The sequence below is a fragment of the Pongo abelii genome, chromosome 20 (genome assembly GCF_028885655.2).
Source record: "Pongo abelii isolate AG06213 chromosome 20, NHGRI_mPonAbe1-v2.0_pri, whole genome shotgun sequence".
Classification (NCBI taxonomy): domain Eukaryota; kingdom Metazoa; phylum Chordata; class Mammalia; order Primates; family Hominidae; genus Pongo; species Pongo abelii.
The window spans coordinates 38505379-38520853 of NC_072005.2; the positions used below are offsets into that span (position 1 = coordinate 38505379).

Here is a 15475-nt window from a genome sequence, read left to right on the forward strand (position 1 = left end):
CCCTAAGCAGCCCTCTCTCTCCCACCTTTTCCCAATCCTCGCTCCCCGGCCCTCCCCAGCACAGCCGGCTCCAGGAGGAATCAATTCGTGGGCCCGGGAGGAGGCCAGGCGAGCACCGGATGCCTGGAGCGCTAGGCTGGAGCGCGGGGAGCGCGGCGGGGGGCACGGGCAGGGCGGGGCTGGTGCGCAGAGCTGTCCAGCACCCCGAGGCGGGGCGTGCGCCCCCGGCCCGCCCCAGCCGCCTCCGCCCGCCCAGCCAGCGCCACTGCGGCTCGGCGGGCGCGTCACGTGGCTGGCGCAGCGCGGCCTCTAGGCTCCGGGCGCGGGCGAGGGGCCGGGCGGGAGGACTGACAGACCCACGGACGCTCTACCGGCGGCATCCGGCCGGGCGGGCTGAGCGCAGCGCGGGGCGGCCCGGGGACGCCGGGGCCGGGCGGGCTGCGCGCCGCGGGGCATGGGCGCGCCGGGGGTCCCCGGGCCCAGGCCGGCCGCGGCGGGGCTCCCGGGGCGCGGGGGCAGCGGCGGGCGGGGGTCTTCCCTGGCGGCCGCCGCTGAGACCCCGCGGGGCCCGTGACGCCGCGGCCGATGTGGCCCCGCGCGCGCTACGGGCCTGCACCGCCACCGCACAAAGACGCCTCGGGAGCCGCCGCCTGCACCCGGGCCGCAGCAGCCACGCCAGCCGGAGCCCGAGCCCTAGCCCGAGCCGCAGCCAGAGCCAGAGCCGGAGCCGCAGCCGGAACCGGAGCCGGAGCCGCGGGGCAGGAGGCGGCGCCCGCGGGCGGCCGGGCCCGGCATGGAGAAGCGCGCGGCCGCGGGGCTGGAGGGCGCGCCGGGCGCCCGGGCGCAGCTGGCCGTCGTCTGTCTGGGTGAGTGGGCCGCGCGGGCCGGGCAGATCCGGGTCCCCCGCGTGGCAGTCCGCGCCGCGCCCTGACCGACCCCCTCTCCGGCCGCGGCATCCCGAGGCCCCGCACCGCGGTGGCTCCCGCGCGGAGACCCAGAGAGCGGCCAGCACCGCTTGCCCGCCTGGCCCCGGGCCTGGGAGGGCGACTCTGGTGGCGCAGCCCCGGCTCCCGCCCCGCTCGGAGTAGCGCCCGCAGCCCGGGCTGAGCGCTGGCAGGCGGCCCTTCGTGCAGGCGGCAGCCTTCAACCCGGCCCGCCCGCGCTGAGCCTGGAGGCGAGGGGGCCCCGGGAGCTGGGGACAAAGGCCAGGCCGGCTGTCCCCTGAAGAAGAAACTGTTTCCGGCCCGGAGTTGGGGTGGGGGCTGGTGTAAGCCGCAGATGGGGACTCGGGGTGCGGGGCAGGGCTGGAGGAGGGTGCCAGTGTGGAGGCGGCTTCCAGGGGACTCCTGTTTTCCCTTTGTGTCTCTCAGCCCCCGGGCAGGCCTGTTCAGTTTAGGAGGGTGCTTGGGTTGGGCCGGGGACCGGTCAAGGCCAGGCATGGGGTGGGAGGGGCTCCCGCCCTGTTCGGGAGTTTTTCTGTCCAGCTTTCCAGCGCTCTGTGTAGGCGAGAGGAGAAGGAGTTAAATCCCCAACACACATGGCTCCTTTATTTACTGTGATGAAGGAGGGAGGCCATTATAAGAACTGGGGGTCATTAGGGGACACCCTGTGATGTCACCAGTGAAGGCTCTGTAACCTGACAGGTTTGCTGAAGCCACTGAAATGACAAAGTAATCACCCCCAGGCCTCAGGGAGCTCCGAGGCCCGTGCCCCAGCTGTGTGAGCCTGGCTCAATGGGAATGTGCCACTGGGGAGCCTTGAGGGTGTAACCCCAGGGCGCCCACCCCAACCTCGGTGCGGGGTCATGTGTGCTGGGCTCTGAGCTGCTGGGTGCTGGCATCCCTGGTGAGCAGGGCAGGGGGACAGGCGCTCCGTGCTCAGGAACTTTGGCCTGGCTCTGTCCAGGGGGCCTGGGTGTCCTGGGTGGGGGCAGCGGTTCCTACTTCCTGGCCAGGCGGGATCTGACCCGCATCCTGAACCGCGGGAAGTTGGGCTTCCCCCCACCCCCACCCGACTCTGGGCCCGTAACCCCCCACCCCGCCCGGGCCAGAGCAGAAGGTGAAAGTAAGGGCCAAACCCCATGGAGGTGGGCGCTTGAGGGGTGGCTTTCCTTCTCAAGGTCAGCGTGGCATGGGGGAAGAGGATGGTTCCGTCACTAGCTGCGTGCCCTGTAAATGGGGATTATCAGAACTGCCTCCCCTCCTGCCCCCGCTGCTGCTGGGCGAGCAAAGCCCCTTGGAGGGGGAAGCCCTTCAAAGTTGTAGGAGCAGGCCAGGGCACGGTGGCAGGTGCCTGTAATCCCAGCACTTTCGGAGACCAAGGCAAGAGAATTTTGCTTGAGGCCAGGAGTTTGAGACCAGCCTGAGCAACACAGTGAGACCTCATCTCTACAAAAATAAAAAATAAAAAAATAACCAGGCATAGTGGTGCACACCTGTAGTTCTAGCTACTTGGGAGGATCAGGTGGGCGGATTGCTTGAGCCCAGGAGTTTGAAGCTGCAGTGAGCTATGCACTCCAGCCTGGATAACAGAACTGGAGGCAGGAGGTGGGGGTGAGGTGGTAGGGGCCCTCTTGATGGGCAGTCTTGGGCTGCGCTCTGGGCCTTGCCCTGTAAGAGGAAGGGGACCAGCGGGCCAGCCTTGGGTTTAGCTGTGGTGTCCCTCATGGGCTGCTGCTGGTCCCCAGCAGGTATGTGGGACCCCTGACCCTTTCTTTGTATCTCCCACAGTGAACATCTTTCTCACCGGGAGACTCAGCAGTGCGGTTCCTGCCTTAGGTAAGTAAGCATTTTCTCTCCTTCCTCCACTCCTTCGGTCCCTTTTGGGTGAGTGGTCCCTGAGGACAGGCCTTCAGGGTCCTGGCACTACCCCGAGTTCCTGTGTGCATCTTTTCTACATCACAAAGGAGCTGTTTGGCTTTGGACAGGCTTCAACTTGTCTGAGCCTCAGTTTCCTCACCTGTAAAGGAGATGAAATAACAAGGTCTACTCAAAACCTGGCTCTTAGTATTCCATGAGCCAGTAAGGCAAGCTCTTAGTGCGGTGCCTGGCACGCGGTGGCTTTATACCACTGGCAAGCTGCTGAGGGTCCTGTGGAATTGACATCTTGTGCCTCACCCAGGCCGTGGGCTTCCTAGGATTTAATTTATAGGGGTATGACTGAGGGGTGACACAAAGAGGCCCGTGCCAGGGAAAGAAGGCTTTATTAATTTTCTTGAAAGGAGGGGACATGCCACGCCATGCAGGGCCACCTGGGAATTACTAGATTTGGACAAGCAGGAGCAGGGGTGGAAGAAAGGTGTAAGTTAGAAGCTGCATCACAGCTTCAATGGGAAAGTCGAGACATCCAGGTGCTGTGGCTCACGCCTGTGATCCCAGCACTTTGGGAGGTGAACAGAGGTGGGTGGATTGAGTGAGCTTGGGAGTTCGAGACCAGCCTGGCTATCATGGCGAAACCCCACCTCTACTAAAAAGTAGCTATAATCCCATCTACTCGGGAGGCTGAGGCAGGAGAATCGCTTGAACCTGGGAGGCAGAGGTTGCAGTGAGCTGAGATCACATCACTGTACTCCAGCCTGGGCAACAGAGCAAGACTCTGTCTCTTAAAAAAAAAAAAAAGAAAGTCAAGGCAGGGCAGAGTAAACAGTTTAGGATTGGCTGGATTGAGTCATTCTGCTGGGCTTGGGCTATGGGGGTGCCCACTGGTTGCCTGGTAGTGGGTCTGGGGGTGCTTCAGGGAAGGGAAGATATTGGCTTGGTGTGGGAGGTTAGATAAGAAGGTGGGTGGAGGGCGTGGCCTAGCATCAGTGGCAGGTGAAAGGTGAGTTTCAGGCAGCTGACTTGCAAGAGAGAGGTAAACATTTTGGCCAAAAGTACATACAGAATCCGAGAGGACACAGTGAGCACGCTGCCCCCGCCTCTACCTGTTGGCGTGGGTCTGTCCAGCCGCTGGCTGTCTTTAAGCTCTAGCCTAGTCCCGAGCACAGCAAAGACCATCAAGAGCTGGAGGGGCGGCCAAGCCCATCCATCCTCCACTACTGGAGTTAAGGGGCTGCTGGGGTTGGCAAGTGGATAAGCCCAGGCCCCCCGGGGCCCTCAGTGCCTCCTGGAGAGTCTGAGAGGGGCCTCAGGGAGCCTGTTCTATCGTTGATAAGCCCCCATAGACCTCTGCATCTCTTGCTAATTCCGCCTATATACTGCCATTTCCAACAACCCATAAAAAGGTATTAAAGTAAGCATAAGTATTTCCATAAAAATGTTAAGTCTGGTTGGGTGTGGTGGCTCATGCCTGTAATCCCAGCACTTTGAGAGGCTGAGGCAAGAGAATGCTTGAGTCCTGGAGTTTGAGACCAGCCTGAACAACATAGTGAGACTCCATCTCTACAAAAAAAAATCTGAAAATTAGCTGGGCACGGTGGCATGTGCCTGTAGTCTTAGCTACTCGGGAGACTGAGGCAGGATGATCGCTTGAGCCCAGGAGTTTGAGATTGTAGTGGGCTATGATGGCTCCACTGTGCTCCAGCCTGGGTGACAGAGAGAGACCCTGTCTGTAAAACCAAAACCAAAACCTGAGGTCAAGGTGCAGCCAGGAAGAACAATGGGGGCCTCTGACTTGTTTGTTGCCTGCTGCTCTGCTCGGTGGGGCAGGAGGTGCCTGGGTTTCTAGTTCTGTGCAGGGCCCGGCTTGCTGGAGAAAGGACCCAGAGCTGTCAGGCAGCGGGACTCCTGCTGTGGTCGAAGGGGAGGCCCAGGGTGCACAGAAGCTGTGCTCACTGGCTCCTCTGGCAGGCTTGGGCCTCTTTCCCTCTCTCTCCGCCCTGAGCTGTGCTCTCAGGAGCCCGGCCTCCTCTGATGCTTTGGGCTGGCCCAGGGCCGGACCTTGCTCAGTGCTGACCTAGCCCCAGCCCTGTCTGCTGTCCCGGTCCACACAGCTGATGGTGGCCCAGTCTCCCATTCCAATTTCCAGGAAAAGGCTGACTGGCCCAGCCTGGGTCAGATGTCTGTGGCCATGGTAGAGTCAGGGGAAGGGGGAATGAGGGTGTCACAACTTATGAATGTGAGCTCCAGGACACCCTCCTGCTGGTGGGTGTGTCACCCCAAATGTGCATATACTCCACTTTTAGAAAAGTGCTTCCCCGGGGACTAGGGCCACTCATGGAGCTTGGGCGAAGAGGACACTGTCCAGGTCCTTGTGTTTGGTTGTCCTTAGCTGTCAAGACCTCAGGCACCAGCAGGGTCCACGTTGCCAAACTCTAGGGGCTGCTATTCACCCCTGGTGCCCTCTGTGATGGGAGCTGCACGCCCAGCGTGCAAGGCCATGGGTGGTGGTCTGGGACCCTAGCTGTCCCAGAGTCCACTTCTGACACCTCCAGCATTACCACCTGCAGGTGGCCCAAGGTACCCACCTCTCACCACGGCTCCATGACTCTGCATTTCCAGGGCTTTCCCTGGGATTCGTGCTGTGTGGGACCCTGGATTGGGAAACATTCCCCCAGCCCCTTCTCCACCCTCACTAGGCTCAGTTGCTCCAGAGGGTCTGGCAGGGCTGCCTGGGGAGCTCACAGGTTTTTACCCCTCAGCAAACCCCATCCTAAGCCCAGGTATGTCGGGCCCTGACTGGTCAGAACACCTCCTGCATCCCCCCGGCCTCTGGGCTCAGCCCTGAAGCTACTGTGGCCCCAACGGGGAGGGCCTGGGCAGGGGCTTCATGCAGTTTGCAGGCAGCTGGCAGCTTCCCCGGCACGTCTGGGGTGGGACTCCCAGCTCCCCGTCGTCGGATTACACCAGGCAGGTTGGCAGGGGTATTGATCAACTTTGGAAATTGGATCTGCAAATTGTGCTTCCTCAGGCCTTGCAGTGTCCTGTCAGGAATATTTGATGACTCTTTGGACCAGGAAAGGACACCTGCCCGAAAGTGCCCAGTCATTCCTTCCCTACTTATGTGGGCCACTGTGGCTTTGAGGGCCCAGGCCATCTTCTGCCTGAGAGAAGGCAGGTCACCTCCAGCTGAAGCTCAGACAGACCTCTCGACAGCCCCCAACACCTCCGAACCCCTCCCTCTTCCCCATTATCCTGCAAATCTTGCAGTCCTCCCATCTCCCCTCACTGCCTGCCCGCTGCTACACAGCCTGTCATGAACCTCACCTCCACGAGGCATTCCTGGAGATCCCCCTCCTCATTGGCAACCCCTGACCCCGTCCCCCACCACATGCACGTCTGCCTCAGGTCAAGCAGGGTTCTTGCCTAGGCTGGGCATGGTGGGGCACACCTGTAGTCTCAGCACTTTGGGAGGCTAAGGTGGGAGGATCACTTGAGCCTGGAAGTTGAGGCTGCAGTGAGCTGTGATCGCACCACTGCACTCCAGCCTGGGAGACAGAGCAAGATCTTGTCTCAGAAAAAAAAAAAAAAAAAAAAAAAGGAGTCCCTGCCTAGAACTTGCAGCTCCCTGCACAGAGCCCAGCCTCCCTCCTGCCTCCCATCCCCTCTGCATGAGGCTGCACTGCTGCTGCACCCATCTTGGTCTCTGCCAACCCGCTTTGGAGAAGAGCAAACAGTTTAACCAAGTTTCCCTGATGTGGAAATTTCCGGGGGACGCCCAGGGGTGAGGCTGTTTGGAGGCACCCGTTGTCAGGGTTTTGCTGAGAGGCAGAGCAGCTGGCAGTTGTCCCTTCCTCTGCTCCTGATGTGGCTGGTGGCCTCCCAACCCCTGATGAAGGGGTCAGACATAGGTCTACGAGGGAGAAGGGTTCTGGCTGAGGTGAGTAGGAAGAGAGAAAGGTGGCAGGTGACACCTGGCTTTTCCCAGAAAGCGTGGGTGAGACACCTGGCCCCCAAGGGCCCCAAGGAGAGGGGCAGGTCTATGTCTGTCCCCTAGGAGAGGCCTCTGGGGCTGGCTAGGAATGGACAGCGCCTTGCCCTGCCCCCGGCCTTGTCCTCCAGGACAGGGGACCTCACAGGTTTTTACCCCTCAGCAGAAAGGTGAACAGGGTAGGTTCCCAGCCATGCTGACTCAGAGGCTGACACTTCAGCTTAGCATGCGCTTTAGAGATGCAATATGGGGGACCATACCACTCCAGCCTCACTGGGCCTTCCCTTCTGTGGAACCTCCTGTTTGGCCCCCTCCAATGGGAAAGATCTCTTCTTTTGGATTTCCTTATTTTTTAAAAATTTTTTTGGAGAAAAAGTCTTGCTCTATCACCCAGGCTGGAGTGCAGTGGTGTGATCTTGGTTCACCACAACATCCGCCTCCTGGGTTCAAGCGATTCTCCTGCCTTGGCCTCCCGAATAGCTGGGATCACAGATGCCCAGTACCACACCTGGCTAACATTTGTACTTTTAGTAGAGATGGGGTTTTGCCATGTTGGTCAGGCTGGTCTCAAACTCCTGACCTCAAATGATCCCCCCACCTCGGCCTCCCAAAGTGCTGAGACTACAGGCGTGAGCCACTGCACCCGGCCTCTTTTGGATTTCTTAACCCTATACCTTCCAAGGAATCCCAGTTCAGGACCTCAGGGCTCTGTGAGGTCCTCATGGCCAGTAGCCTCACCCGGCAAAGGGAACCAGGCTGGGGCCGGGGCCACTTTGCATGTTTGGGTGGCTGCACCCTGAGACTCCTTTCTGGTAGTTTATCTCCTGCCCTTCCGGGCTGGGAGCAGGGTGTACAGTGCCCTATTTCTGGGGCAGGATCGGAGGCTCATTGTGGGGGCTGCCTCCCAGGGCCATGTGTGAGTTCCAGGTGGAGAGGCGCTGGCTTGTACCTCACTGACCCGGGACTGTCAAGGGTCTGATGCTGACGCGGTGGTGGCCAGCCTTGCTTTAGGACCAAGAGTTCTGTTCTTATCCTTGATGCTCTCATGAGTTGTCCATGGGGGTTACCAGCTCCCTATTCGTCACAGTCCTGGCTCACCTGAGCCTTCATGGTCCTAGTAGGCCTCCAGGGGAAGGGGCTTCAGCTCTCAGCTTATGGCTCCAGCTGCCCAGCAGGTCCTCAGACGGACCCGTCCACTCAGGGACCCACATCTCTGGAGCACCTGCCATGCGTTAGGCACTGTGCAGGGTCCCGGGACATGGCACGGCCCTGCCTGCCTGTGTGACGTTCATCCATCAGTCCCAACAACAAAAGGGAAATGCTCTGTGGCCGAGGCTGGGGGGAGGGATGGAAGGCTGGAGCTCTGCGGGGGGCAGCCTGGAGGGCTTCCCTGGGAAGGGGACCTCGGAGCTGGGGGTGGAAGCTGAGGAGTCCGTGAACGGGATAAGAAGGTGGGGATGGCACCCACTAGGGACCACCAGGGCCTCCAGGGCAAAGTCCCCTCCAATGTGAGAGATCGGAGAGGTCCGGGGGGCTGGGGGTTATGGGAGGGATGAGGCAGAGTGTGGGGCAGGGAGGGGGCTGGGGCTGCTGCAGTGAATTGTGGTTTTGTTCTGAGAGCATGGGAGGCAGCCAGAGGGCTCTCCTTCCTTTCCTGCAGCTGGGTGCCAGAGAGTCTTGCTGAGAACCAGAGAGAACTCGGCTTGCAAGGTCACGGTGCCAGGGGCCAGCCATGGGAGAGTGAGGAGAGAGTGTCACTGGGCTCGGGAAAAGGGTCGTCCCTCGCCTCAGTTTTTCCATCTGCAAAATGGGCCCTGCCCTCATCTCAGGCTGTTGTGAGAATCAGATGGACCAGCGCGGGGAAGGGTCAGGGTGCTGTGGGGTGGGAGGTATGGTCAAGTGCAGGGGCCAGCCGCCTGGTCCTGGGAGGGCCAGGGCACAGCGGGGCAGGGCAGGCTCACCACACTGTCCTGGATGGTTTAGAAGCAGAGAGCATGGAGAATGGATGGATTAAAGCAAGGCCCACAGGGCTGGGCATGGAGGGCTCCTCCTTTGAGCTGGCGGGTGTGATGCTTTGCTCAACCTGAGCGGTATACAGTTGGCACTCCACGAGTGCATGCTGGCTCAGTGCTGCAGTGAGAAGCTGAGGCCCCCAGAGGACTACGGTGATTCCTGACTCTGCCCCTTCCTAGCTGTGTGGCCCCAGGCAAGTCGCTGACCCTCTCTGAGCCTGTTTCCTCACCTGGCTCCTAGATCTACCTTTGGTGGCTTTCCACTTGTACTCAGGATAAAACCCAAATTCTGCACAGGGTGTGATTAGATCCAGGTGGCGTTTCCAGCCACAGCTGGACTTTGCCACCTCTCTTCAGGCCTGTTGTAGGATCTTCATTCCACTGAGGGGTTCTGCGTAAAGTCCTCTGCTCCCACCCCCAGCCTATGAGTTCCATAGAGCAGGCCTTATTCCTGCCTTACTCAGTGTGCCTACCATGCATGCTTGGCACATAGTAGGTGCTCAGTAAATACTTGTTGAGTGAGCAAAGCCTCAGGGAAGGCAGGCAAGGGGCCATCGCAGGATGGGCTATGCCGGCTGGGCAGGCCTAGGGGTGTGGGATTTTCCACCGACCCGAGGCCACGAGGCTACACCTTGGAGGTGCCGGCTGGCAGGAGGGATTGTTGGTGGGTTTTCTCCCAGCTCTGCCAGAGATGCGGGGGACAGGACCTAGGCTGTAGCTCACTGTGTAGGGTTGGGGGCTACAGCTGCCCCAAGTCTAGGGGGCCCTCCTTGGCCTCCGGTACACACCACCTCCATGAAGTCACAAGTTGTGGCCTTGCCCTTGGCCATGGCCACCCTTGGCTGGACTCGATCCCATCATGGGGGAGGCCTGTGCTGAAGCCCGCTTCCCCCAACTGCAACCCGCTTCCCAACCAAAGACGGGCCAGCCTTTCTCGGCCTCCTCTCCCAACAGCGGCCTGCAGTGGGAAGCTGGAGCAGCACACAGAGCGGCGTGGGGTCATCTACAGCCCGGCCTGGCCCCTCAACTACCCGCCAGGCACCAACTGCAGCTGGTACATCCAGGGCGACCGTGGTGACATGATTACCATCAGGTAGGGGCGCCCTGGGGGTGTCGGAAGGAATCAACGTGGGCCCACGTGCATGGGGTGGGTGAGAATGTGTGTGTGTGAGCAGGTGTGGAGGGCACACGCCTGAGGGTGTACATGTGTGTGAGCAGGTGTGGGATCATGTGCATGTGTGTGAGCATATGAGTGAGGTGTGTGTGAGCGCTCATGTGTGAGCAGGTGTGAAGAGGTGTGTGGGTGTGTGCGTGTGTGAGCATTTGTGAGTAGGTGTGTGCATGCAGATGTGTGCGTGTGTGAGGTAGGCGTGTGTAGGTATTTGAGCAGGTGTGTGGTGTGTGCATGCATGCGAGCACATGTAAGTAGGTGTGTGTGCATGTATGTGAACACACGTGTGCTTGTGTACATGGAAAAGCCCATGTCGGAGGAGACATAAAGGACACATGTGAGAGACTGCATGTGTGAGCACATGTATGTGCACGAGCCATGCCTGCAAAGGTGCAGACAGCATGTATGTGTGCATGAGTGTAAGATAACAGGTGTAACCATGCGTGAGCCGTAAGCATGTATGTGCACATGTGAATGCACACAAGTGTGTCCAGTGCTCTGGGTCTCCACAGGCCTCTGTGGCAAGGTGCCCAAGCTGGACCTCTTCCTGGTTTGAGCCTTGTTCATGGGGTGTGGGGGCTCTCAGTCACTCAGCCCTGCCAGGAAGGCGGGGCCAGCACACAGGCCACTGGGAACACAGCCTGGGACTGGTGGACATGGTCTGATGTCTCTGAGGTGGCAGAGGTGTCCTCTCTGTCCTGCAGGGGTGGCTGGGGGCCAGGCTGGCACTGAGCCCAGAGCATGGTTTCTGGAGGGGGCCTTGGGGAGAGGAGTGAATCAGGCAAAGCCCAGGTGCTCGAGCTGCAGGGACATGCAGAGGGGAAGGGGGCCAGGCAGCGAGCGGTGGTACTGGCCAGGGGGGGTCACAGGGACATTTGGCTGAGGAGTCACTATAGGTTCCATCTGCCATAGTTTTCCTAAATGCCAGAGCCCAAAAGGCGCAACCCCTGACTTACTCCATAGCTGCAATGCATGAAGATGTGATGGGCACGGGCAGGGTCTGTCCTAGTCTCTGTGCCTCAGTTTCCCCAAGGGCCAGGTGGTTCAGGGCCAGTGTATCTCTGGAGATGACAAGCTGTCAACCTGCTGCAGCCTTGGTCAGCCCCATGGGCACAGTCTCACCCTCACTTCCCGTGCCTGGGACTGTGCTGGGCCCATCCCAGTGGTCCCGAGGTGGAGGGTTCTGGGCTCCTGGGCCTCTGCCCTTTCGGGGAGGGTGTCGGGGCGGGGGGCTCTTGACTTCCTGCTCCACTTTGGCTTCGGGCTGGGGGTGCCATGTGCACTGATGGAGGGAAGGGGAGCCGCAGCAGAGCTGGAAATGACCTGCATGGATGTCACAATTCTTCATGGCGCCTCCTGTGCACACCTGGATGGGGACAGTGTGGGGACAGAGTGGCTGGGAGTGGAGGAACCAGGCAGTCTGGAACATGAAGAGCGGGGTGGCCGGCCAGGACAGGGCTGGCTATCCTGGCCGTGGCTCCAGCCTGACCACTCCCTGCTGGTCGTTGGCCATAGAGGTCCCACCTACCGTCTCATGTCTGGGTCCTCTCCGCCCCCCTGCAGCTTCCGCAACTTTGACGTGGAGGAGTCCCACCAGTGCTCCCTGGACTGGCTCCTGCTGGGCCCAGCAGCCCCACCCCGCCAGGAGGCCTTCCGCCTCTGTGGCTCCGCCATCCCACCTGCCTTCATCTCTGCCCGCGACCATGTCTGGATTTTCTTCCACTCAGACGCCTCCAGCTCCGGCCAGGCCCAGGGCTTCCGTCTGTCTTACATCCGAGGTGATGGCGGCCGCAGGGCAAGCAGGACACCAACGGAGCACACCGTGCATGCCCATAGGCTCCCGGCCCACAGGGGCAGCACCCTCCACAGGGCCCCGGCTCCCTGTGGGATGTCCCCTGACTGCCCTGTCAATCTCAGGACAGTGGCAGGACTGGGCATGCGGATGCCTGGGACCTCTCAAGGTCACTGGCCCCACTTCCCAGTCTTGGCTAGTTGTGGGAACTCACCCCTAACCCCAGGCTCAGGTCAGGGACTGAGCCCACCCTGGTGTTGGAGGGTTCTCTGCTTCCACAGTGATGGGGAACCACCTGCCCGCTTTTGGCCCCAGGCCCCCTGGCTGAAGGGAGGCTCTTCTGTTTCCTGACTGTCCCCTGCTACATCTCCACCCCACAGGGAAGCTGGGCCAGGCATCCTGCCAGGCAGATGAGTTCCGCTGTGACAACGGCAAGTGCCTGCCCGGCCCGTGGCAGTGCAACACGGTGGACGAGTGTGGAGACGGCTCTGATGAGGGCAACTGCTCGGCGCCCGCCTCCGAGCCTCCGGGCAGCTTGTGCCCCGGGGGGACTTTCCCATGCAGCGGGGCGCGCTCCACCCGCTGCCTGCCTGTGGAGCGGCGCTGTGACGGCTTGCAGGACTGCGGCGACGGCTCGGATGAGGCGGGCTGCCCCGACCTGGCGTGCGGCCGGCGGCTGGGCAGCTTCTACGGCTCGTTTGCCTCCCCAGACCTGTTCGGCGCCGCCCGCGGGCCCTCAGACCTTCACTGCACGTGGCTGGTGGACACACAGGACTCCCGGCGGGTGCTGCTGCAGCTGGAACTGCGGCTGGGCTATGACGACTACGTGCAAGTATACGAGGGCCTGGGCGAGCGCGGGGACCGCCTGCTGCAGACGCTGTCCTACCGCAGCAACCACCGGCCCGTGAGCCTGGAGGCCGCCCAGGGCCGCCTCACCGTGGCCTACCACGCGCGCGCCCGCAGCGCCGGCCACGGCTTCAATGCCACCTACCAGGTGAAGGGCTATTGCCTCCCCTGGGAGCAGCCGTGTGGGAGCAGTAGTGACAGTGACGGGGGCAGCCCGGGCGACCAGGGCTGCTTCTCGGAGCCACAGCGCTGCGATGGCTGGTGGCATTGTGCCAGCGGCCGAGACGAGCAGGGCTGCCCTGCCTGCCCGCCCGACCAGTACCCCTGCGAGGGTGGCAGTGGTCTGTGCTACACGCCTGCCGACCGCTGCAACAACCAGAAAAGCTGTCCCGACGGCGCCGATGAGAAGAACTGCTTCTCCTGCCAGCCCGGCACCTTCCACTGCGGTACCAACCTGTGCATCTTCGAGACGTGGCGCTGTGACGGCCAGGAAGACTGCCAGGACGGCAGCGATGAGCACGGGTGCCTGGCCGCCGTGCCCCGCAAGGTCATCACGGCGGCGCTTATCGGCAGCCTGGTGTGCGGCCTGCTGCTGGTCATTGCGCTGGGCTGCGCCTTCAAGCTCTACTCACTGCGCACGCAGGAGTACAGGTGGGCGCTGTGCCCGCAGCCAGGGGACCGGGCTTCTTCATCGCCCAGGCTGGCTGTCCCCGCAGCTGTGGGTTTGCAAATGGGGGCCGGGACTAGCTACGTGGAGGCTGCTCTGGTGCACACTGGGGTCCCTACATCTTGTGCTGTCTGGGTGGAGGGTAGTCCCGGAATCCTGTTGCTGCTGCAGGTCCCGGGCAGCCTAGCCATGTTGCCCTCCGCCCACTGCTTCTAGGGCCTTCGAGACCCAGATGACGCGCATGGAGGCTGAGTTCGTGCGGCGGGAGGCACCCCCATCCTACGGTCAGCTCATCGCCCAGGGCCTCATTCCACCCGTGGAGGACTTCCCTGTCTACAGTGCGTCCCAGGTGAGCCCCCGGAGGGCGTGAGGCCCCTCCGGGGCCACTTGGGACAGTATGCGGAGTAGGCTGGTCCAGGGGTCACAGGACCGGGAGGCAAGGCCTGGGCAGGGTGACCTGGGGGCCCATGGCCAGGTTGGGGGGTGGACAAGGTGGTCTCGCGGGTCTCAGGTCCCTTGGGGGTGTGCTGACTCCTGCGCCTGAGCAGCCTGGCTGCCCCCTCAGCCGCATCCCCCCGCCCCCACCCCGCTCCACCCCACAGGCCTCTGTGCTGCAGAATCTTCGCACAGCCATGCGGAGACAGATGCGTCGGCACGCCTCCCGCCGGGGGCCCTCCCGCCGCCGCCTCGGCCGCCTCTGGAACCGGCTCTTTCACCGGCCGCGGGCGCCCCGAGGCCACATCCCACTGCTGACCGCAGCACGCCCCTCACAGACCGTGTTGGGCGATGGGTTCCTCCAGCCTGCTCCAGGGGCTGCCCCCGACCCCCCAGCACCGCTCATGGACACAGGCAGCACCAGGGCGGCCGGAGACGGGCCCCCCAGTGCCCCCGGCCATGCACCGGAGGTGGGACCTTCAGGGCCACCCTTGCCCTCGGGCCTGCGAGACCCAGAGTGCAGGCCCGTGGACAAGGACAGAAAGGTCTGCAGGGAGCCACTGGCAGACGGCCCAGCTCCTGCGGATGCACCTCGGGAGCCCTGCTCAGCCCAGGACCCGCACCCCCAGGTCTCCACTGCCAGCAGCACCCTGGGCCCCCACTCGCCAGAGCCACTGGGGGTCTGCAGGAGCCCCCCGCCCCCCTGCTCCCCAATGCTGGAGGCCAGCGATGATGAGGCCCTGTTGGTCTGTTGACCGCTGGGCTCGCTGGTGACCGCCACAGCCCCGCTTTGTAACCAGGGAATACACAGTCATTTCTACCCTGCCTCTGCGTCCTTTCTTATGGAGAGGCCCTCCGGGGACCCCAGCGGAGGGGCTGGGCCCTCAGCCAGCTGGCTGCACTGGTGGGCACGGTGGGCAGGAGCTCTGGGACTGAACAGCGGGGGAGAAGGGTGGAGCCCGTCTGCAGGGTCCCAGTGTACACAAGCACCCTGGGGTCTCATTTCTCTCCCCCAACCCCATTCTGGGAACCCATTTCCAGAGAAGCAGGGGATCAGAGCCTTTTTGCTTCATCTGCCCTGCAGTGGCAACAGCCGCCCCTAGAGCTGGGAGTTGTCATGAGGATGGGGCCGGGCCATGGGGACGCTGGGTCTCATCCGTGGTGACTGTTCTGCCCACGCCTCACCCTCTTCCTGTCCAGCAAGGCCCCTGGAGGACCTGGGTTGGGCAACTCCTGCCAAACCCTCATGCCCCTGGCCAGGCAGGCGCCCTTTGCCCTCCCTGAGGGTCCAATCTCCAGGGCATTGTGGCAGGGCTGGGGTGTGTTTCTGCTGTACGGGAAGCCCCTGGAGTTCCCTGCAGGCCTCAAAGCCCCCAGGACATGCTGCTCTGTGCTTTCTGGGGACAGAGAGGCCGAGGCACCAACAGCAGTGGCCACATCTATTCCATCCTATCTCAGGGCCTCAGTTTCCCCACCCGTAAGCCAGGGTGAGAATTGTGGGCTCTGAAGTCCTGACCTTCACTCTGTGGTGATTTACGGGAAGAAAGACAATCCCAGCGGGGAGCCCCTGAGCTCTCCTGGGTGGCCAAGCTCAGACTGGCATCGAGGGGCCTGGGGTAGGGGCGGACTGAGCTGCTCCCCCATCCTCGACATCCCTTTAGGGCAGGGGGACTCTGGGTGCCATGGTAGGGAGCGCCTGTGTCAAGCAGCAAAGCCCCCTAAGGTCGAGAGCCTCCTCCAGGGCC

General features: G+C 62.0%; 1 protein-coding gene across 3 annotated transcripts; it reads left to right on the forward strand.

Moving 5' to 3' along the window:
• The first annotated feature begins 292 nt into the window (after positions 1-292).
• LRP3 (LDL receptor related protein 3) lies at positions 293-14555 on the forward strand. Of its 3 annotated transcripts, none has more exons than XM_024237879.3 (7): positions 293-866; positions 2730-2777; positions 9774-9912; positions 11554-11768; positions 12163-13279; positions 13512-13644; positions 13898-14555. In XM_024237879.3, the coding sequence occupies exons 1-7, from the start codon at positions 794-796 to the stop codon at positions 14483-14485; spliced, it is 2313 nt and encodes a 770-aa protein (XP_024093647.1). In that variant the 5' UTR covers positions 293-793; the 3' UTR covers positions 14486-14555. The 3 variants fall into 3 exon arrangements, with proteins under 3 accessions (XP_024093647.1, XP_054394822.2, XP_054394823.2); XM_054538847.2 differs by having other exon boundaries at positions 493-866; positions 9739-9912; XM_054538848.2 differs by lacking the exon at positions 9774-9912 and having other exon boundaries at positions 493-866.
• Positions 14556-15475: the final 920 nt, after the last annotated feature.

What these genes read in the sequence shown, in the direction of transcription:
- LRP3 (XM_054538847.2), top strand. Translation starts at nt 586, where the DNA reads ATGTGGCCCCGCGCGCGCTACGGGCCTGCACCGCCACCGCACAAAGAC. An exon ending in GGTGACATGATTACCATCAG is followed by an intron (nt 9,913 to 11,553) that starts GTAGGGGCGCCC and finishes GCCCCCCTGCAG; the next exon opens with CTTCCGCAACTTTGACGTGG. An exon ending in CTGTCTACAGTGCGTCCCAG is followed by an intron (nt 13,645 to 13,897) that starts GTGAGCCCCCGG and finishes TCCACCCCACAG; the next exon opens with GCCTCTGTGCTGCAGAATCT.